Source organism: Lagenorhynchus albirostris, chromosome 7, assembly GCF_949774975.1.
Source record: "Lagenorhynchus albirostris chromosome 7, mLagAlb1.1, whole genome shotgun sequence".
In the NCBI taxonomy this organism is placed as follows: domain Eukaryota; kingdom Metazoa; phylum Chordata; class Mammalia; order Artiodactyla; family Delphinidae; genus Lagenorhynchus; species Lagenorhynchus albirostris.
In genome coordinates this window covers 95,997,692-96,020,294 of record NC_083101.1, presented here as the reverse complement: position 1 = coordinate 96,020,294, position 22,603 = coordinate 95,997,692, and the positions used below count along the sequence as shown (strand labels likewise).

The window sequence follows — 22,603 nt, the reverse complement described above, 5'->3', positions numbered from 1 at the left end:
GAGAAAGGACAGTCTTTTCAACAAATAACTGCTGGAACAACTGGGTCTCCACATGCACAAAAAATAATAATATAAACACAGACTTTACATCTTTCTCAAAAATGAACTCAAACTAGATCTTAGAATTTTAAAATGTAAAATGCAAAACAGTTCAACTCTCAGAATATAACATAGGAGAAGGTCTAGGTGACCTTGGTTTGGCAATGACTTTTCAGATACAGTCCACAAAAGAAAAAAATGGTAATTTTGACTTCAGTAAAATTAAAAACTTCTTTTCTATGAATGACATTAAGAGCATGAAAAGATTAGCTATAGACTAATGGGTAACTTTCAAAACACGTATCTAACAAGGGATTCGTATCTAAAATATAGGAAGAGCTCTTAAATTCAACAATAAGGACATAACCAATTAAAACCCAGGGCAAAAGATCTGAACAGACACCTGGCCAAAGAAGGTATCAAGATTGCAAATAAAAATATAAAAAGCTTCCCAGCATCACATGTCAGTAGAGAAATGCAAATTAAAGCAATGAGATAACACTACAGACCTATTAGGACAGCAAACATCCAAAACACTGACAACACCAAATACTGGCAGGGATGAGGAACAACAGGAACTCTCATTGACTGTTGGTGGGAATGCAAAATGGAAGACAGTTTGGCAGTATCTCACAAAACTAAACATCTTCTTACTAAATGATCCAGCAATTGTACTCCTTGGTATTTACTCCGATGAGTTGAAAACTTACTTCCACACCAAAATCTGCACGTAAATGTTTACAGCAGCTTTGTTAATTGCCAAAACCTGGAAGTAACCAAGATGTCCTTCAGTAGGTGAATGGACAAAGTAGTGGTACAGAATATTATTTAGCACTAAAAACAAATAAGCTGTCCAGCCACAAAGGACATGGAAGAATCTTAAATGCGTATTACAAAGTGAAAGGCTACGTAGAGCATGATTCCAACTATATGACATCCTGGAAATGGCAAAACTATGAAGAGAGTAAAAAGATCAGTGATTTCCAGGCCAGGGGTTGGGGGAAGGGAGGGGAATTGAGTAGGTGAAGCATGGGAGATTTTTAGGGCTGTGAAACTATTCTGTACGATACTGTAATGGTGAAGACATAACATTATGCATTTGTAAAACCCCATAGAACTGTTTAACACAAAGAGTGAACTTGTAAACTATGGACTTTGGTTAATAAGAATGTATCAATATTGGTTCATCAATCGTAATAAATGTACAACACTGATGCAAGATGTTAATAATACAGAAACTGTGTGAGAGGAGACTGGGAAGAGAGGAGATAAAGGGGAGCTCTCTATACTTTCTGCAAACCTAAAACTGCTCTAAAAAATAAAGCATATTAATTAAAAATGTTCATTGTGAGGGACTTAATACAGGCAAGTATATAAAACTAAAATGTATTGAAATTCTCACCTTAGAGAAGGAAAATATGTGTGTGTATAGATTTATAAATTTATACATAATTTTATATAAATGTTATATTATTTTTCTATTACTGCCATAACAAACTACCACAAAGTGTATTAAGAAAAAGAGGGATTCACACCAATGATAGGATCTCTGTTTAGAAGACAGGACAGTATAAACATGTAGAAATACCCAGAGCGCAACATACAACCCTGTTTCATCCCAGTTGGCTCCCAACAGCCACTTATCTGCAAATCAGAAAAGGTAAAACAAACATCTTAAAAGGAAAGTAGGAAAAACAAAAGATGAAAGGGAGCATCTGGCTATTTTATGATATTTTTTTCTCCTCTAATACTGCACAAATTACACTCCCAGACACTGAAATTCCAGTAGATCTAACCAAAGAACTATTTTGGTTTTCTTTGGAAAAATATGGGAAAATTTCAACTGTCAGTAAGAACTGGAAATAGGCAAACTCACTTTTACTTTAAAAAGAAATAAAATGATATATAGTAGAGTTTTTGAAATTTTTCCTGGATATGCTTATTTTTAATTTTTGACAAATTTCAGAACAGTTTGTCAACCTTAAGATTGTGAATTTCAAAATCAGTTTGGGCCAGTTGGGATTCACATGTGGAATAAATGGTGCCCGACTTATTTATCTTTCTGGAGAGGTTTACTAGGTGAATGCATAGGATGGGGCATCCATACCTTGACAGTCAGCAAATTGCTATAACAGTCGAAGAACAGGACAGTCTATAGCAAAGTCACAGAGTATTAGGAGTGGTGGTATTTCAGATCATGTTACCTAAGAATCCCATTGGACCGAAAGGGTGGCTTGATCCGAGTAGGGCCCATCCCCTTTACCCCTCGCTTGGCTTGAACAAAGTAACTTCTTGCCCTTCTTTTCGACACGTTGGAACTCTCTAAAATCATACTAGAATAGATTCCATACTTTTTAATGCAGTGAAAATGACTGCTTTATGATAAAGAATATCATAGTTTACCTAGAAATGTTTTGGGATAAGATTTTTTTTTCATAAATAAGAACTTAAAGTTTGTGGTAATTAATTTTCTTCTAAATGTGTTATTTTCTATTAAAAAGAACCCCAAGATGTATGATGCACAATGTCACATTTAGCATCTAGAAGATTAATGTTGGGTCAAAGGCAGTGGAAGTGAGGAAAGTGACCCCATCAGCACCATCCATGGCTGGGGGTGCTCTAGACAGCAAACACCTGAGCCTAAAAGGAACCTGAAAAGAGCTATGTAGCTTGAGTTACATGACATGAAATCCTAATGTCCAAAACCCCAAGGGTGTAAGACAGGATCCCTCCTCACTGCTATCCCCTCCCCACAGCCTTGTCCCAAAGGACTGCACTGCCTTCCCTATAAAGTGTCATCCGAGCCACAGGAAGACAGAGCGTGATGCACAAGTCCTTATATGGCTCAGGAAAGTTTCCTAAGTACCCCTAAGATTTCAAACATCTTTTCAGCATTTGCAGTGTGAGGAATGCTGCTATGTATGATGAATTATTAATTCCTGTGCCCAATGGATAGAAGTTATAAAGCTAGCTGCATTTTAATAATAAATCTCAGATTCACTTGAGCACATTAGGACTTGCTCTGGGCAGGCAGAGTGGTGGGCTGGGTGGATGGCTGCGTACAGTGCACAGTGCCCGAAGACAGCCCAGGTGTGAGTGTCTGCTTTGCTGCACTTTTAAGTGAATCTATTTCATGGTGCATTGGACATGCAGTTAGTAGGTATGGACTAAAGGGTTGAGAAAAAATGAATATTTTTAGTATAAGAAGAATGGAGAGTAAGGACATGTCTTTAGATGTTGAACCATAAAAAATTACAAGTAGTGACTATATAGGCCATCCAAAGTGCCAATAGCTATTTTTATAACCACTTACAAAGTTGCCATGAGCCTCAATTTTATGGAAGATAACTTAATACCACAGATGTCTCCATAGACTAGTACAGATATCTGAAAATCGTTTAAAAATGTGATGTGGAAATTTTTCTATTTTAGTCACACACACACACACATACGTTGGTTTTTTGTTTTAGTTTTGAAATAAAGATCTTTATGCACAAAGGGGCAACCTTTATGTGAGATAAATATTGTGATTACACACGTGCTGTGATGGAGTTCTCCAAGCACTAAAATAACTTTCTGTGAGCTTCCCGACTGAAGTGACAACCAGGCTACTGACAGTGAGCTGTGACTTCCCACCCTCCTGACCCACTAAAAGTCATTCCCATGGGTGAGAGGATGTACTCTACCTCCAAAAGAGCATCTCTAACCCTCTCCCAATACCAAGATTCAGGGTGCCAGAGCTGGCTGCAATTATAACTTGCAGATGATGTTACACTTTCTATGCTAAAAAAATTTTTATAATCTGAAAATTAGGGTTGAAAGTTTTGTCTAAATTCTTTAAATCATTTTTTTTTCCTCTACAAATGAATAGAATGTGAACATATGGCCATGGACATTTGCATTAAAGAACTCAAGTTCTTGTGAGTCAATATTTTACATACTGGGAATTTATGATCTTCTCATACACTGCTAAATTGCACTGTAACTTGTAGTTAATTGGACATGACAGGGAATTTCAATTAGTGTTAAATTTGGATTAGATTTACTCCACAAAGGACTCTGTGCAGTGTGAACTTTGGAAAGGTGCCCGTATATGGATGTGTGAGGATGTCTGAAGTGTGTATATTTACTCAACACGAACTTAATGCACTCCTACTGCAGAGAAGTCAGACATACCAGTCACAGAAAAAAACTTGAATGTGTGATGGTTAAGCCATCACTTTTAGCCAAAATTACTTAAAAGGCAGACATGACTAACAAATAACTTCAGTAAAGTTGCAATTCTTAGCAATTTTAATATGCTATTGCTTTAAAGTTTTGCCTTTCTTGTCTTCTTCAGTGAAGTGGTACCATGTTCAGTATGTGGTAACTGAATTCTCTCTATTCTTTACTGTGTTTCAAACATCACTAGAAATCCCCAAAGCTTCCACCTTTCTCAAAGGAAGAGTTATTTTTCATTTTTCCTGTAGAATAGGGAGTGTAAGGTGAATGCAGCTGACCACATAGAATTTTGATTTCCGGGTCCTCAATGATCTCTTTAGAATATTCTAATCTGTTTTGTGCAATGTTCGAATTTTTTAAAGTATATACTAATCAATAATTATAATAGCATCAGTAGTATTCTGTGTGAATTAAGTAGCTTGGAGGCATACACAAGGAAAATTCATGAGAGTGTGTCTTCTAAGAAAATATCATTGGAAAGAAGCAATTATTTAAAGTTTGTCATTTTTGTTTTCAATGTAAAAATAATTTTTCCCTATGGAATGGATATCAGTAATGGAGAAGGGGCAAGAATATGCTCTTTTCCAGCGGTTCATTTGTTTTTAATCTACTATCAAAAAGTTGAAAACATGCATGCTGACATGAGATTGCCTACCTGTCTGTGAGGCCACAGGTGTCTATCTGGAGGTCACGGTAACTCCCCAGCGCCCCCTGCTGTATGGAGATGGGATCCACCGCTTTGTCACCAATGGAGATGAGCCTCAGGCAGCCCTGAAATCCATTCAGGGGACTTGCACATCCAGGGTCAGAGCTGTTGTCAGGACAGCCTGAATGAACATGGAGACACACACAGGAGAAAATAAACAGTTATGAAAAAATATCGTATGGTATTTCTCATATGCAAAAATTGCTACCTCCCCCTGTTTGCAGACACCTGAAGATTAGACTTCCTACACCATTTGGGAAGGTCACATTACCCATGGATAGGGTGGTGGAGAGCTGACAAGAACAAAATTTGTTGGTATTGGTAACGTGTAAAAATAATAACTAAAGCCAGGCTTATGGAGAGATGAGAGGAAGGGAAGATGTGAAATCTGACAAATAGAATTACTGTACATTTAATTTAAGCAGTTTGATTTCTTTTTTGAAAGCATACTCAAGAAATCACTCCTTTTAGCATGATGTTAAACTAGATGAACTAAGGGCATGTGATAGTAGAATGAGAAAAAAAGTTACAGGCATAATAGGACTTGCTAAATTTAAAATGCCTGAAAAATAATGTTAAATTGAGAATTGACCTGGACACCCTCCATTCATCTAAAAACTTAAATATCATCTGTATGTGCATGTGTGTGCAGGCACAGGCAATATTTTAAAACACTTTTGATAATAACTGGTCTAAGAAATCTAATAGCAATTTATATTTACTTTTCTTTTTTTAATTAGGCACTTTAGTCAAATATCTTTCAACATTAACACATAGACAAATTAACAATATCTCATAATGATATGGCATTGCAAATAATGGAGAAAAATAAGCAACACAGAATATTCTATAAAAAAAAGAAATGAGTTTTGATCAATTTCAAAATTAAGAGTTAAATTTTACAAGTTCTGCTACAGCCATTAATTGGTTCGCTGTAACTCACCAACCACAATTCTTATAGAGTGGTTTTGTTTTATCCTCCTAGGTTTCCCAAGAGACAATGCTCTTATGATTATGAGCAAGCACATGGCTTTGAAATCAAAATCAAAGCAAGATGGGGTCCAGAACCACCTTCTCCACATGGGGGGCCAGCAGGGTTTTGAGTGCCCTCCTACCCTCCACTTAGTTGTCCCCTAAAGGAATCACAGGTTCTTAAATTTGCCTACGGCAAGATTGGCAATGTAGGAGAGGAAGGGGAAAGTTAGGGAAAGAGTATAATATGGGACACTTTACAACACACCTGGCTCAGGCTTTTCAAAGTCAGTATCAGAGGGAAGAGGTGGAATGGGAGACTTTTCTAGATTAAAATAAACTAAAAAGACATAACTGTTTGCATTGCATGAAGCTTGATTGGATCTTGATTCAAATGTTTAAAACAACCATAAAAACATCTTGGGGACAATTGCGATGATTATAGATTTGGTATTAGATTATTTTAGGAAACTATTGTCAAGTTTGTTAAGAGCAAAAATGATACTATGTAGGAGAATAGCCATGTTTCAGGAGATGTATGTTGAAATATCTCAAAGTGTAGTGTCATGATGTATGTAGCTTATATTCAATGGTTCAGGGGAAAATGCAAATATAGAAAAATGTTAATTATTGAACCTTAGTGGTATGCGTATGGGTGTTCATTGTACTTTGCTTTCCACTCTTCTGTGTGCTTGAAACTTTTCATAATAAAAAGTGGTGGAGGGAGTTAGGTGATCCTCAAAAAAATAAATAATTAAATGACTCCCCCACCACCACCATTTCCCACTCCTTTTTGGATTAAAGAAAACAACTTATAAAGAAAAAAAAGAAAGAAAGTTAGGGTAGGAGGATGCTGTCATTGTGAAACATTTCTGTAAAAGGCAACAATTTAGGGAAATCGGCTGTACAGAGCCCAGACTCCCTTATTCCCCCCTATTCAAGACTGAGGTTCTCCCCAGGATCTGCCAGGCTGAAGGGAGCTGACTCTCATAAGGCTGTGCCCCTCCGCAGGGACAACAGTGCCCAAGAATACAATGGAATGATGCAGTGCAGTGGCAGAGACCCATTTTCTCAACTGGGACCTCCCTGAAGGGCATCCCTGCTTCAGACTCCCCCTTGGCGTATTCAGAGACTTCTGTTGCAACTGCACTGCAGTTCAACTTGTCCCTCTGCCCATCCCAGCTGCTCTTTCAAACTTCCAGGTGTTGTTCCCAAGAATTACCCCCACTCAAACACCCACATGCAAATCTCCCATGCAGAGGCAGCTTCCTAGGGAACACAACCAACAGCCCTACATAGGACAAAAGGTAAAAGCATTTACTGAACTGAGTACTTCATTTTCATGTGCAAATATGAAAGAAGCACAACAATTTTAATAATTAACATTGTTTTAATTCCCAAAAATTGTCAAGTAAATTTTGTTTCACATGAAATTTACCTATTTTATTTATGCTTTGCTTTATAAAATTGTGTTTCATTTACATCATTTCCACAACTGTTTTAACTTTTAGATACAATGTTATAATTATTCATCTTTTTGCTTTGTATTTTCCAATAATTTAAATAGTCAGGAATACTTATGTTAATATTTACAGCCTGGGGTTTGAGGTTATTTTATCAGATTCTTATTTTTAAAATCGAATGGAATAAGTAATTTTATAAAGTAAAGATTTTGCTCATTGTACTTATGTGTTTTTCATTCATCTCTCTTTGTACTTCTATCTTGAAATCACTGGTGTACTTTCAAAGAGCAAAAACTGAAGATAGAGCCTCTTCTTGTTCCTCCATAATAGATGCTAGCGTTCTACTTAAGAAGTTTTCATAAAATACACACAGCTTACCTTTACTTTTCTTTCAGTGACTGAGGCTTTAATGTTTTGTATTTCTGACAAATAGAATTCAAAATAAGCCAAGGCCTGCATCAGGTTGAAACCATTAAAGGCACAATGAAACCTCATAAATTAACCTCAATGGGATTTTGACATTTCAAATTTAATGTTATGTCATAAAGAACTGTTTAACTCTACAGCCTTCCTTTACCATTTTCTTGTCTTATGTGAAAATACACACATTTACTTTGTAAGAAAATTACTGAAGTGTTGGATGTATCTGGAAAAACTTGATATATCTTTTTTTTAACATTTTTATTGGAGTATGATTGCTTTACAATGGTGTGTTAGTTTCTGCTGTGTAACAAAGTGAATCAGCTATACATTTACATATATCCCCATATCTCTTCCCTCTTGCGTCTCCCTCCCACCCTCCCTATCACACCCCTCTAAGTGGTCACAAGCACTGAGCTGATCTCCCTGTGCTATGGGGCTGCTTCCCACTAGCTATCTGTTTTACATTTGGTAGTGTATATATGTTCATGCCACTCTCTCACTTCGTCCCAGCTTCCTTTTCCCACTCCCTGTGTCCTCAAGTCCATTCTCTATGTCTGTGTCTTTATTCCGGTACAGCCCCTAGGTTCATCAGAACCATTTTTTTTTTTTTTAGATTCCATAAGTATGTGTTAGCATATGGCGTTTGTTTTTCTCTTTCTGACTTACTTCACTCTGTATGACAGACTCTAGGTCCATCCACCTCACTATAAATAACTCAATTTCGTTTCTTTTTATGGCTGAGTAATATTCCATTGTATATATGTGCCACATCTTCTTTATCCATTCATCTGATGATGGACACTTAGGTTGCTTCCATGTCCTGGCTATTGTAAATAGAGCTGCAATGAACATTGTGGTACATGACTCTTTTTGAATTATGGTTTTCTCAGGGTATATGCCCAGTAGTGGGATTGCTGGGTCATATGGTAGCTCTATTTTTAGTTTTTTAAGAAACCTCCATACAGTTCTCCATAGTGGCTGTATCAATTTACATTCCTACCAACAGTGCAAGAGTGTTCCCTTTTCTCCACACCCTCTCCAGCATTTATTGTTTGTAGATTTTTTGATCATGGCCATTCTGACTGGTGTGAGGCGATACCTCATTGTAGTTTTTTTGTGTGTGTGTGACACGCGGGCCTCTCACTGTTGTGGCCTCTCCCATTGCGGAGCACAGGCTCCGGACACACAGGCTCAGTGGCCATGGCTTACGGGCCCAGCCTCTCCGCAGCATGTGGGATCTTCCCAGACCGGGGCACAAACCCATGTCCCTTGCATCGGCAAGCGGACTCTCAACCACTGCGCCACCAGGGAAGCCCCTCATTGTAGTTTTGACTTGCATTTCTCTAACGATTAGTGATGTTGAGCATCCTTTCATGTGCTTCTTGGCCATCTGTATGTCTTCTTTGGAGAAATGTCTATTTAGGTCTTCTGCCCATTTTTGGATTGGGTTGTTTGTTTTTTTACTATTGAGCTGCATGAGCTGTTTATATATTTTGGAGATTAATCCTTTGTCCGTTGATTCATTTGCAAGTATTTTCTCCCATTCTGAGGGTTGTGTTTTCGTCTTGTTTATGTTTTCCTTTGTTGTGCAAAAGCTGTTAAGTTTCATTAGGTCCCATTTGTTTATTTTTGTTTTTATTTCCATTTCTCTAGGAGGTGGGTCAAAAAAGATTTTGCTGTGATTTATGTCATAGAGTCTTCTGCCTATGTTTTCCTCTAAGAGTTTGATAGTGTCTGGCCTTACATTTAGGTCTTTAATCCATTTTGAGTTTATCTTTGTCTATGGTGTTAGGGAGTGTTCCAATTTCATTCTTTTACATGTAGCTGTCCAGTTTTCCCAGCACCACTTATTGAAGGGGCTGTCTTTTCTTTTTTTTTTTGCAGTGCGCGGGCCTCTCACTGTTGTGGCCTCTCCCACTGCAGAGCACAGGCTCCGGATGCGCAGGCTCAGCGGCCATGGCTCACGGGCCCAGCTGCTCTGCAGCACGTGGGATCCTCCCGGACCGGGGCACGAACCCGCGCCCCCTGCATCGGCAGGCGGACTCTCACCCACTGCGCCACCAGGGAAGCCCTGTCTTTTCTTAATTAAGAAAATTCTTGCCTCTTTTATCAAAGATAAGGTGATCATATGTGCATAGGTTTATCTCTGGGCTTTCTATCCTGTTCCATTGATCTATATTTCTGTTTCTGTGTAGTACCATACTCTCTTGATTACTGTAGCTTTGTAGTATAGTCTGAAGTCAAGGAGCCTGATTCCTTCTGCTCCATTTTTCGTTCTCAAGATTGCTTAGGCTATTCGGGGTCTTTTGTGTTTCCATACAAATTGTGAAATTTTTGTTCTAGTTCTGTGAAAAATGCCATTGGTAGTTTGATATGGATTGCACTGAACCTGTAGATTGCTTTGGGTAGTATAGTCATTTTCACAATATTGATTCTTCCAATCCAAGAACATGGTATATCGCTCCCTCTGTTTGTATCATCTTTAATTTCTTTCACCAGTGTTTTATAGTTTTCTGCATACAGGTCTTTCACCTCCTTAGGTAGGTTTATTCCTAGTTATTTTGTTCTTTCTGTTGCAATGGTAAATGGGCGTGTTTCCTTAATTTCTCTTTCAGATTTTTCATCATTAGTGTGTAGGAATGCAAGAGATTTCTGCACCTTAATTTTGTATCCTGCTATTTTACCAAATTCATTGATTAGCTCTGGTTGTTTTCTGGTAGCATCTTTAGGATTCTCTATGTATAGTATCATGTCTTCTGCAAACTGTGACAGATTTATTTCTTCTTTTCCAATTTGGATTCCTTTTATTGCTTTTTCTTCTCTGATTGCTGTGGCTAAAACTTCCAAAACTATGTTGAATAATAGTGGTGACAGTGGGCAACCTTGTCTTGTTCCTGATCTTAATGGAAATGGAGAAACTTGGTATATCTTTATATCTTATAGGTGACTTCTACTTACCGCACTTAGTCACTAAGAATGTTAGGATAAAACATAGGAAACATTAAGTCAATACACAGTTTTGTGGAATCACTGTTATTCCTTTTCTGTTTTCTTCCTTTTCTCCATATCACCAGCCTCAAACTCATCCAAAATACAATGTAGTATCTAACTACATCTGCTAGAAGAAAACAAAAGCATATCCAGTTGTCACGGGGAAAGCTTTCTGAAAGCAAAACTTTAAAGAAGGGAAGTTTGAGCACTGAGTGCTCAATTCTCCGTTATGACATAAAGGTCAGGAAGTAGGGTATCACAGCCCAAGAGAAGCTCAGGGCAGGAGACACTCATTTGTCCATACAGATGGCTGCCCTGAAGCCCTGGTGGTAAAATGGCAGAGGGCCATTCATCAATGACCTGATTTGGGATGGAGAGTGAAATGGACATTGAATAGTTATTGCTAAATTAATGAAAGATATCCATCATGACTGAGGGACTCAGAACTTTAAGTACCTCTGAGGATGACAGATAAATTGTCACTATGTCACTGCACCAGAATGGGTCCTCAGATGAGACTTCATTAGACTTGTCATAGGCTTGTTGGCCTGCTGATGTTTCACAGAAGGACACTCGGGGGATTTTGAACATAGCTTAATAGTCCCTGACTCTGCAGTTCAAGTATGCTATTGAGTAGTACAAAGATTCCATAAAAGGGAATTTATTAAGAGCTTAACTTTCCACCACCCTTAATAGAAGGCACCAAAAATCTGTGTACAGTATACTATAGTGAAACTGCTGTTGAAAGACACATTACAAAAAAAGCACGGACTAAGAAAAGGCAGAAAAGGAAAATGAGATATCTAGATCACAGATCTCTCATGGGACGTTTAAGAAATGCTGCTATTAGTATATAGATGACCCTTCTCACAGTAAGAAAGCTGTGCTCTGAGACTGCCAGGTCAAAATAGAGACTTCCAGGTAGCCACAGAGCCCTGGTTTATGCTTCTGTCCTGAAATAATCACTGAGATCATCTCCTCCATTTGCTAAAGTGTCCTGAAATTATACGGTCACCCTAACTAATAGCAAGCTGTACTAGTCTGCTTTTACAGTGAAGCATTGCAACGAAATCTGACTGACCATATAATGATAATTGGAAACTTGCAGTTGACTATCCATTAGGAAAACCAGTAATGGGAAGGAAACCTGGTCAAGGAGTATTTCAGAACACGGGGTATTGTTTTCTGTGAAAAATCAGATATCATTAACTGGCTTTCACCTAGTTGACCCAGGAACACTGGCTTTATTAGTCCAAATATTGCTAGAAAGCATGGATTGGATGAAGTTCACTTCCATGTCAACATCACACATATTCTGGTACTGTCAGACACTAATCAAAAAGATAAGTAAACAGATACTGACATAAGCTACTCTTTGGATTGAATAATTACCCAGACATTGGAGTTTTCAGGGTAGAGCTTCCACTCAAGCTGTAGCTGACCTGTCCTACTTTACCCAGAACAGGGCTGGAACGTCCAATGAATTATGGAGACAAAGGGGCCCTGAGCAAGGGTTCTACATGTGCATAAAACTTGTGACTATAATAAATCTATTGAGAATCAGAACTCCATGCCTGTTGGTCCTAGACCTGCCTCTTCTGGTTTTCCTTGAGTAAAAATAGTATCCACCTTTTTATTTAACATTAGTAAATTAGTGTGTTTTGGTTTTGTTTGTTTGTTTTAGTTTGGCAAAGGCATTACTTGAATTTTTAAAATAGTATATATTCTTTCTCTAGGAAAAAAAGATGCTGCTGTGTCGATATAAAACGTACAGTTGACTAAGTTCGTTTGACTCAGTGGCTGAAACTGTTCTGTAGGAATCAACTGGATATTTATAGCCATGCGTATAGAGGTCACTCTAAATTTATACATTGGTTAGGAAGAAAGTGCTGTGACTGCAAGTTCTGTTTTTTGCCACTCAGTGCCAACACAGAATTACATCAGAAAAATAGGAAAGTTGTAATGAAGAAAAGTCATTATACTGTCTCATGGAATGTTTAAACTTTGTAATTCCACTCATCTTAGGGACACTTCCTTCTTGGAAACTATATTAACAAGACAGCCTGCACATCAGCACAATTTTATGAAAATACACAAGAAAGGCTCCTTATACATTTTTCAACACATTTCCTCTAGAGCTCTAGGGTCCTTTCATAGCTATTAGTGGAGCCAACGGCTGGGTCTATGTGCACAACCAATGTGACAACTGGGTTCTTGAGCATTCATTCATCTTAACCATTGGAGCGTGCCACTAAAACCATGATACTGACTGTTGTTTCACTAAATTGACTGTACTTGTTAGGAATGTCAGATAGTTTGTGCATAAGGAAAATTTAAAAATCACTGGCAAGATGGTTCTTAGCAGCTGTACCAATATTTATAGCATTTTTATAATAAAAAATGGGCACAATCAAAATGTCTATTAACATAAAATGGTGAAATAGGTGTGTAAAATATGGTATAATATGCATCAAAAAGCATACAGCCATGAAAATTGATTAGCTATTCATATCTACATGGCTGGACCTCAAAAACTAATGTAGAACAAAAAAATGCAAGTCACACAAGAATGTATGCAGGAATATCCTATTTATAAAGTTAAAAGCAAGGCAACACAAGACAATTTATTGTTTAAAGTTACCTACATACATGATAGATTACAAAGAAAAACAATACAAAGATTGGTTTAATAAAAGCAGGGTAATACTTAACTAGGGGAATGAAAGTCTGGAGGAGCAAGGGAAGATTCAAATGTGTTGTAGTGGTTAATTTTGTAGATGAGGGGATGCACCTACATATACTCTTTTAGGAAACAATAGTAGTCTTCTTAAAATGTGTGCATATGATTTATTTCATAGTAATGACAGACTCATGTCACATCAGTATGTAAATATTTATGGAACGTACCTACTCTCACGTAGCTGTGCATTCCACATTCTGAGTATGTAGAATGTTCAACATGAAAGATGATTCGAAAAGTACTTTTTTTTTACTTTTTAATATAAAATGTTAAAGGTATTTTATTTAGTGTCATTAAACACTAGAGCACAGATTGTTCTTTCTGTATCTTTTAGTGCTTCAAAATCTTTTAACTTTTAAATTAGAGCTCTTGGATAAATTCTTTATTTAGTTTTGAAGGAATCTGTTTCTCTCCAGAGCTATAAAATCCATCAGAAGTGTAAAGTTTGAAAAGAGTATCTGGGTCAGAAATGCGTCACATTTAACAAGCAAGGAAAGAAAGCATTTCTGATCTTTTAAAGCTGCTGGCATGTTTCCACCTTTCACAGGAAAGGTTGCTTTAGGGGACTTGAAAGATTAACCAACCTGATCCATGGTTGATGTGCTTGTTGTCAGTTCTCAAGGGAGAATTTTAGACTCTCTTGTGGGGCTATCAAGCTATCTCCACCATGATTCCAAACTTATTTTAGAAAAAAACACGTATAAAGTGCAAAACAGCAATAACGTCAGAGAGGACTTCAAGCCAAGATTAAAAAATAAATCTTACAGGTGACAGTTCTAAGCTTCCAGCGGCTCAGGAGTTTTCACTCGAATGCCCCAGGGTTGGAGATTTATTACCTTCAGAAGTTCCCCCTCCCTGATGGAAAAGATCCTGGATGGACTCAGGCAAAATCCACTAAGCAAGAAAACACCCATACACTACAGTCCCGGGGAGACAGCCTGGTGCTGTCTTGGTAAAATCCATCACTAAGCCATGAGTGACATATTAATAGCCATTAAATTAATTCCTTCCTCTGTTGTATATAATGATGCCCTTTGTACAGGCAGTGGGAACAGAATGTTTCTTAAATTTAAAGTGCAACCACCTGGGGATCTTGATGAAATGCAGATTCTGGTCAGGAAGTCAGGGACAGTGCATCTGCATTTCTAAGAGGCTTCCAGGTCATACAGATGCTGCTGGTTCATGGACCACACATTGAGTAGCCAGGCTCCAGGCAGAAGAGAAGCCAACAGACAGAAGAAGAACACCCACATGAAGCAATCAACTTGACACATAAAATCTGAAGGAAAGGTTACAAGGGTCACTTGGCATTAAGAAAATTCCCTATGGCAAGGTATTAAGGGTGAGAGAGAGAGCAATGACCTGCGATATTGTCTGCACACAGAATCACCCAGAGAGCATCAAGAAACCTGTTGTCCAGGTCTCGGGACCAATTCAATCAGGATTTCTGGGGATGCAGCGAAGCATCAGAATTCTGAAGCTTTCTGGGTGATTGCAATGTGCAGCCATAGTTGAAAACAGGTGCTGAATTTAAAACCAATCTTATTACGTGCACTTGTAAACAAAGCCAACTAGTAGACTGGCATTTGAGACCATCATTTATCATCTTTGTCCACTCAGCATTCCCAATGACTACAACTGAAAGAGAAAAATCATTCTTTGGTAATAATTTTCATTTAACAACATGGGTTAGAAGGCAGGAGCTAGAAAGATAATGATGGTTTGATTGCCAGTGTAGCTCAGTTCCTTTCACTTACCCCCCAAATAATAGGTGTCTCCTGAATCAATCTGCCCATGCAGGGAATGAGCCATGGAGGCTGCCTCACCGTCCACCATCACACTCAGGTGATTCCCTTTTGCAGATAAGGACACAGAATGCCACTGCCCATCATTCAATCCAGCACCTGGAAGTAAACAAAATGGGTTAAAAGAGATTCCTATAAACCCTATAGATGCCTCTAAACAGAGCAAGTACTTGAAAACAATACACCTACCTTGGACCACCTGCCACAGACCACCAAGAACTCACCTGAACCTCACCCAGGTCATTTAGCTGGCTGGGCAATGGAGAATGCACCACGGAAGACACAAAGAGACAGAGAGAGGTGTAGGGTAGATGTGGGCTTGGCTAGGGGGCTCTAAGTAGGCAATTAGGTGATGTGGTATGCTGGTCACTCTAATCTAGAGGAAAGAGCTACCCATGTCAATAGGAAGAGGGGGTTGTTGAATAAATTTTGTAATTGCAGAGGGTCCTTGCATCTTATCCACCACAGTCATGGACTGGCCTGTCTGGTACTTGTTTATGTAATAACAAAAATTATTATGTTCAGTTAGGAATATTACAGCCTATATGCACACTGCCAGGGGTGTTTTTCACTTTCTCATCACTCAATTTAGTCAGAAATGTGCAAATAGAAAAGAAAAGGAAGAAATCAGAAGGAAAGGGATAAAGAGGAAACAAGAGTGGATCGCCCAAACATTCTGCCTTGGAAAGTGCAGCATTGGTTTCTTCAAGTCTTAGGCCCTTAATTGAATAAAATTTCCATGAGTGACCCTGAACAATCATGAAATGATAAAATATTTCCAATTACATGGCATCGGACGTATTTCAGTCTCATCTAGTCCATCTAGTTTGAGATGTTGAGAAGTACAGGTACTTTCCAAAAATATAAGTTATAAAAATAAAAACTTTTTCTTACTTTCGTATATTGTCATTATCTATAATAATCTGGGTAGACTATTTAGAAAAAAATATACTGGCAGTCTTTAAAAATAATAATTTAAGTATTAATAAAACATGAAAATTCATAGAATATAAAGTTATAAAAGCATTACATTAAAGTATGTGTGCGTGGGTACATATTCAAGCATTATATAAACATGGAAAAGAGTGGCAAGAAATATTCTTAAATATTAACCTTCATTTTTGGATGAGGGAATTGTGTTTTTCATTTTATGTCATTTTTACATTTTCTATTCTTTTTCCAAATTTGATACAGTATATCAAGCTATTATTACATTATTATTTAAAAAAAAAGATTATCAGTCCTTTAAAAGCAGCACTGTCTCTTGAATCCGCGAGAAGAAATATCTATATTTTCTTCAAGTGGTGGAGTTGAGAATGGCCAATTAGTTGAATTGTTGACGAGCTACCAACTGTGCATGACTCTCCTACAGACTTACCTGCTGCGTCTTCTATTGAATGAAAAACCTATGCTGTGTCATGCAGATAAATCCATAAGCAGTACTTGTCCCAGTACACTCACCCAGACAATTTGTGTTAGTTTCTACTAGGTTATTTTGTGGACACAAACAACCACCAAGTTTCAATGAGTAACAACTAGGGTTTGTTTCTTGCTCTGGCCCTAGGCCAGCTGGGTCTCTGGCCTCTGTGTTCCAGGCGCTTATTCATGCAGGACCAAGGCTAATGCACAGCCCCCATCCCTGTCTCACGACTTAGAGAAAACGGCACTTGGGAGAATCTTGCTATGGCGTTGGCAGCTTCTACTCAGATGTGGCCCAGGCCTCCTCTGCTCACATGTCATTGGCCAAAATAAGTCACTTGGCCAAGGGCAAGGGATTCTTCCCCTTCACAGGAAGTCACTGCAACTCCCACAGCAGTCCCAAGAGATGCATGTTTCAATTAAGGGGGCAGGGGGGAGGGGAATAATTGGAATCTTTAGAAATTATGTTGGTCAACAGGGAAGGGGGTCATAAAGAAATACTTTCGCTCACTGAAAAACAACAGTGGGATGACTGCTTGATTTTTTGATGCCATGTGTGAGCATGCTAGTCAGCTGGCATGACTCTAATCTGAGCATCTTCGGGAATGTCCCAATATATTTAACTAATATATTTTACGAATGATAAAGGTACAGCCTGTTTACAGCTCTGTAAGTTTAGAAGTCAACCTGTGAGAATTAGAAGTTATGTTAGAGCCCAATGGAGATGTTAGCCACCCCCCCACCCCGCCAAATATGGTGGTATTCCTGGGAGAAAGTTAACCAGTCCTATCTAATTTAGTATCATATTTTGGTATGTATAGCCCAATTGACCATGTGAATCCATGTCTCTCAAATGCTCTTCAAACCAGCTTTTTTTTTCCTGCTTGATCTCTCACTAATGACTTTGACATGGACTCAAGATCCACCTGAATGGGAAATGTTTCTAACATGACACAGAAGGTCAAAGTTCCTGTTGTGAAAACAGCTATAACTTTGTTTTTCTCAGAAACATTAGTTATGATACTTCCCAACACTTTCTCACTTTCAGGGAGGGGACAGTTTTAAAGTCACTAGTTACTTCTACCACATGCACATGTACACACAATAAAAATGTTAGACTCTTGCTTTTTGTTTTATATTTGTGAAGCCAGAAACATTTTCAAAAACTCAACATTGGTTCATGAAAGATCATGAGAAAAACTGAGAACTAGAATATGGAGGATTTAGGTTAGACACTTAAAACATATATTATGAAATTGAAATATAAAGTTTTGAAAGAAGTTCTGTAATCCTAGAGCTAAAGAGAATGAACAACCACAACAACAAAAATCTCTAAATGTTCCTTCCAGTCTTATCATTTGGTGTTTCTCTTAAAGGTTACATAGTATACCTGTCAGTATGATAACTATGTCCACTTAAAATCTGTCATTAAAACCCAGTATTTAGTTTGATTTTGCGAACTATTTCCTCTCTCTCTTTCTCTCTCTCCCCCTCTCTCACCTTCTCGCCCCTCCTTTGTCTCCCTCTCTCCCTCTCTACCTATCTAGCATATAGAGTTATTTCATGGGAAAACTTGCAGAAAGCCCTCAGAATATCTCCTTCAATTTGTAATAGATGCCATTCGCCTATATAATACAAGACTGTTCTTAGAAAAAGTGGTCATTCTAATTTAAAAATAAATGCAGGCATTTATATTCATTTTCTCCATCTATCCATTATAATTCTCATCCTTTGTTTTTCTTTAGTGTGGTTTCAACACGGCTCACTTCTGATGAAAGGGCAGCCTGTTTCCCAGGCAAGACTATTGTCAAAGGTTGGATGGAGACCAGAGAGTAGATTTTGTATTTTTGATTTGTGCTACTATGAAGATGATGCTAGTTCTATTACACTCCTCCAGCCCCTCGAAAGGCTTCAATCTGGGGGGATGCCGTGGTTGTGGGACTAGTGTTGAAATATTAATAACCAGAAGTTGTTAATAAACAGTGCTGTGCTAAGAGTTTATATATGTTATATCCCTGGATTCTCACCATAACTCATATTAGTGTCATTTTAAAGATGAGGACACTGAGGCTTCAGGAGAAGAAGTGGGCTATATATCAAAGGGGCAGAGGCAGACTTAGAAACATGCATGGGATGGGAATCCTCTGATACACCCCGCTCACTTGCTTAAGCCACGTAATCTATTCTAATAATAGGAGATAATGACCACGGCAGTAGAGACAATTTGGCAAAGGGTGGAATTGTGTCTTTTCTTACATAAAGGGAACTCCATCGGTGAACACGCACGCTCATTTTCTCCCTCTTCCTCTGTTGCTCCCGCATTTCCTCTATTTCCACGACCCTTCCCCACCTAGGCTGAGCCATATGAACACGCATGCACCAGATTATCCACTCTTGGTACATTTCTCAATCTCTTCAGAACTATCTTGACGTAACTACTGGGAAAAATTATCTAAAACCTGGAAATACGTTAAAAGATGTCTTTTCAATGTCATTTAATGAAATTTAAGTTTCAATCTGATACATGGGTTGGGTACTTGATACAAGATTTAAAGTGGAAAAAAACTGCAGCCTGTTTTATTTTTCAACTATTTCAAGTGTATAAAAGATTCCCCTTTATGTGCTACTTAAGCAAGCAGCAAGCATCATGAGAAATTTCTCTTTGGTTTTGCTTCTGAAAAATAGCACATTACACTGTAAAACCTTAAAAAGTGGCGCAATAAAGTATTTATGTAATGTGTCAGCGCCAGCTTACAAAAAATTCAATAACTAATATATATGTGTGTTGGGAGAAAGGGTGGTGTGTACCCATGTGAAACAACACTAAAAAGCTATCTCTTTTAGCTCATATTACATGTAAATTATAAATCTACACAAACCAAGATTTAGGCAATTTACTGAATCTGAGTTGACACTATCAACTCAGTTCATTTGCATGCTGACCATCACATATTTTTTATTTATAAAAAGAAGGCAAAATTTAATTTTCATTCCCAGCTTTTCAGTCCAAAACTGATTACCATAGGTCAGGCAAGATATTCCTTTCACATTCAACATTCAGGGAATGACATGTCATGGTCCTGCTTGGGTTTAAATTTTATCACTTTTAAATGCAAAGCAGTCCCTAAAGTTCAAAAGTAACATGACTTAGAAGTGAGTCTAGAAATAAACAGGTTCTTCTCAGAAAACTACAGAACATTCACCCAGTTAGAAGAAGCCTTATCAAAAACAAGTAGGTACAAAGGAAGCAGCGGCTCTGATGTAAGAGGGAAAAATAACTTACATTATTTTGAAAATCAATGTGTATATAGGTTTAAAAGGCAGTTCAAAGAAATCTATTTTCTCAAGACTACTTGGGATTAGGCTAATGTCTTCTAGCACTTCAAGTTTACTGCTAGTTACTGACTACAAACTTATAATCTTTTTTCATTTTTCATTTTATTTTTTTATTGAAGTATAGTTGATTTACAATGTTGTGTTAGTTTCAGGTGTAAAGTGATTCAGCCATATATAAATACATATATTCATTTTCAGTTTCTTTTCCCTTACAGGTTATTACAAAATATTGAGTATAGTTCCCTGTGCTATACTGTAGGTCCTTGTTGGTTATCCATTTTATATATAGCAGTGCATATCTGTTAATCCCAAACTCCTAATTTATCCCTCCCTCGCCTCCCCCTTTGGTAACCACAAGTTGATAATCATTTATTTTTAAACTTTTTGATAATTATGCTTTGATGTAGGTAAACTTCTGTCACATTGACTGACACACCAACAGCCTGGAGTTACCTATTTCAAAGGAAAAAAGAATCTAGTTCCCTCTAGTGGGATTATGAATATCTCATGGATTCAGTCATTCATTTACTTTAGAGATCACCAATCTTAGGTTTACATGTAAGAAGGTACAGTCATGTCAAATACCTATACATCATCACAGAGAAGATGTTTATTACCTGCTGTGACGTCCCTTACTGGATGTCCAGGCTGGGAGAGACTCAACTTGAGTTTTCCATCATTAAGAACAAGGATGAAAGCTCCTGACCTGTGTTGAAACTGACTGGTCAGCAACAGCCCTGCTCTGTTCCACGTTCGAAATTGGAAGATGGCAGACACTCTGTCCTCTCCGGAAGTGCCTGGCAAAGCCAAGTAACTCCTGGAGCTCAGGAAAGTCATGGGGACAGTTTGCGGGTGCGAGCAGGAGAAGGACACATTTCCCTGTGAATACAGTGAAAGAGGCTTTAGGAAGACACAGGACGGATGTTTCCATTTCATTGACAACAGATTTTCCAAAATTTACAGAATTTCTTATCAATGATCCAGCAATCTAGGCCTTTAAAAATTAGGCTTCCCCATGAAACTTAAATCCAGATTTACCTTATAGGTCCCTCTAAGCACTGTTCAGCTGGGCAAACCTATTTCTGAGTCTCTTAGAAATTGTCCATCTTCTCCATTTCTCAGCATTTGCAAAGGAATCCCAAGCCACATCTCTCCCAGGCCTAATGCTGGGTGTGGGATACAAGAGTAGAAGAGACAGTTTTCTTCCCTTGAGGTACTAGATGTTTTTATCCAATGTGAAGGCTAGCACCAAGAATAACTTACACCAAGAACTTTCTTGTACTTGCCTTGGTTATGTAAATGAGATTATAAGTGTGTCACTCAGGTAACAGGTACATCTTACTCTAGGTAGGAGATGCGCTTTTGTGCGTCTGAAGAAAAGGATATGGACAGGCTGGTCCTGCCACAGGCAGGCTGGTTTTGTCTCCAAAGCTCTCACAAACCAAGTCACCGAGGGCGATCAGTCAGCCTAAGATCTGACCTGCCTAGCACGTTGTTTTTATTTTTTATATAATTCTGTTTTTAAAGACGCTTTTAATCCCTAGGATACTTCTATTGCTCCAGGAACAAACTTTTTTTTTTTTTTTTTTTTTTTTTTTTTTTTTGCGGTACTTGGGCCTCTCACTGTTGTGGCCTCTCCTGTTGCGGAGCACAGCTTCCGGACGCTCAGGCTCAGCGGCCGTGGCTCACAGGCCTAGCCTCTCCGCGGCATGTGGAATCTTCCTGGACCAGGGCTGAAACCCGTGTCCCCTGCACTGGCAGGCGGATTCTTAACCACTGCGCCACAAGGGAAGCCCTCCAAACTATTTTTAATTATAGTGTCTGGATGGGAAGGACTTAATGTAACTCCAACTAAGATCTCTACAAAAATTTTCCCTGGGATTAAAAACATTTTCATAAATTTCAGATAGAAGAATAAATGCCTAAACATTGTCCTTTCTCTCCAAAAAATACAATGCAAAGAAAAACAGTGAAGCAGAACTTAACTTACCAGATAGCAAAGCATACTATGAAGTCACTGTAATCAAGTCACTGTGTTATTACTATAGGAATAGACATAGCAGTGGGACAGAATAACGGACCCACAAAAAGATCTGAGAATATATGTAAAGTTAGTATGTAATGAAATTCAACTATGTGGGATAAAGTTTGGGTTAGTTACTAAATAGTGTAGGAACAAATGGATATCAATAAGGCAGCATATAAAAATTAAACTTGATCATATATCACATAAAGAATAAATTTCAATCAGACTTAATTTTTAAAAAATTAAAAATAAATAGACAAATAAAACCAATTAAAAATTCTTACAAGAAAATCCATGAGACCATGTATAGGTTATAGAATTTTAGAGACATTCCAAAGCTATAAAGAAATACACAGACCTACTGACCACATACAAATAAAAATATTTATATACTTAACATATATAATATTTAATATAAAATTGATAAATCTGGAAAATATATATGGACTATGAATGACAAAG

At 37.9% G+C, this 22,603-nt stretch overlaps 1 protein-coding gene across 2 annotated transcripts in view; it reads right to left on the bottom strand.

Moving 5' to 3' along the window:
- LOC132523003 (contactin-associated protein-like 3) overlaps nucleotides 1-22,603 on the bottom strand; it is a 187,138-nt gene that overhangs the window by 59,880 nt on the left and 104,655 nt on the right. For both annotated transcript variants that reach the window (XM_060153572.1, XM_060153573.1), the window contains exons 8-10: nucleotides 20,733-20,994; nucleotides 15,313-15,459; nucleotides 4,916-5,087 (exon numbers count right to left, since the gene is read on the bottom strand). In XM_060153572.1, the coding sequence (XP_060009555.1) occupies nucleotides 4,916-5,087; nucleotides 15,313-15,459; nucleotides 20,733-20,994 (581 nt within the window). The remainder of the gene's footprint in view (nucleotides 1-4,915; nucleotides 5,088-15,312; nucleotides 15,460-20,732; nucleotides 20,995-22,603) is intronic.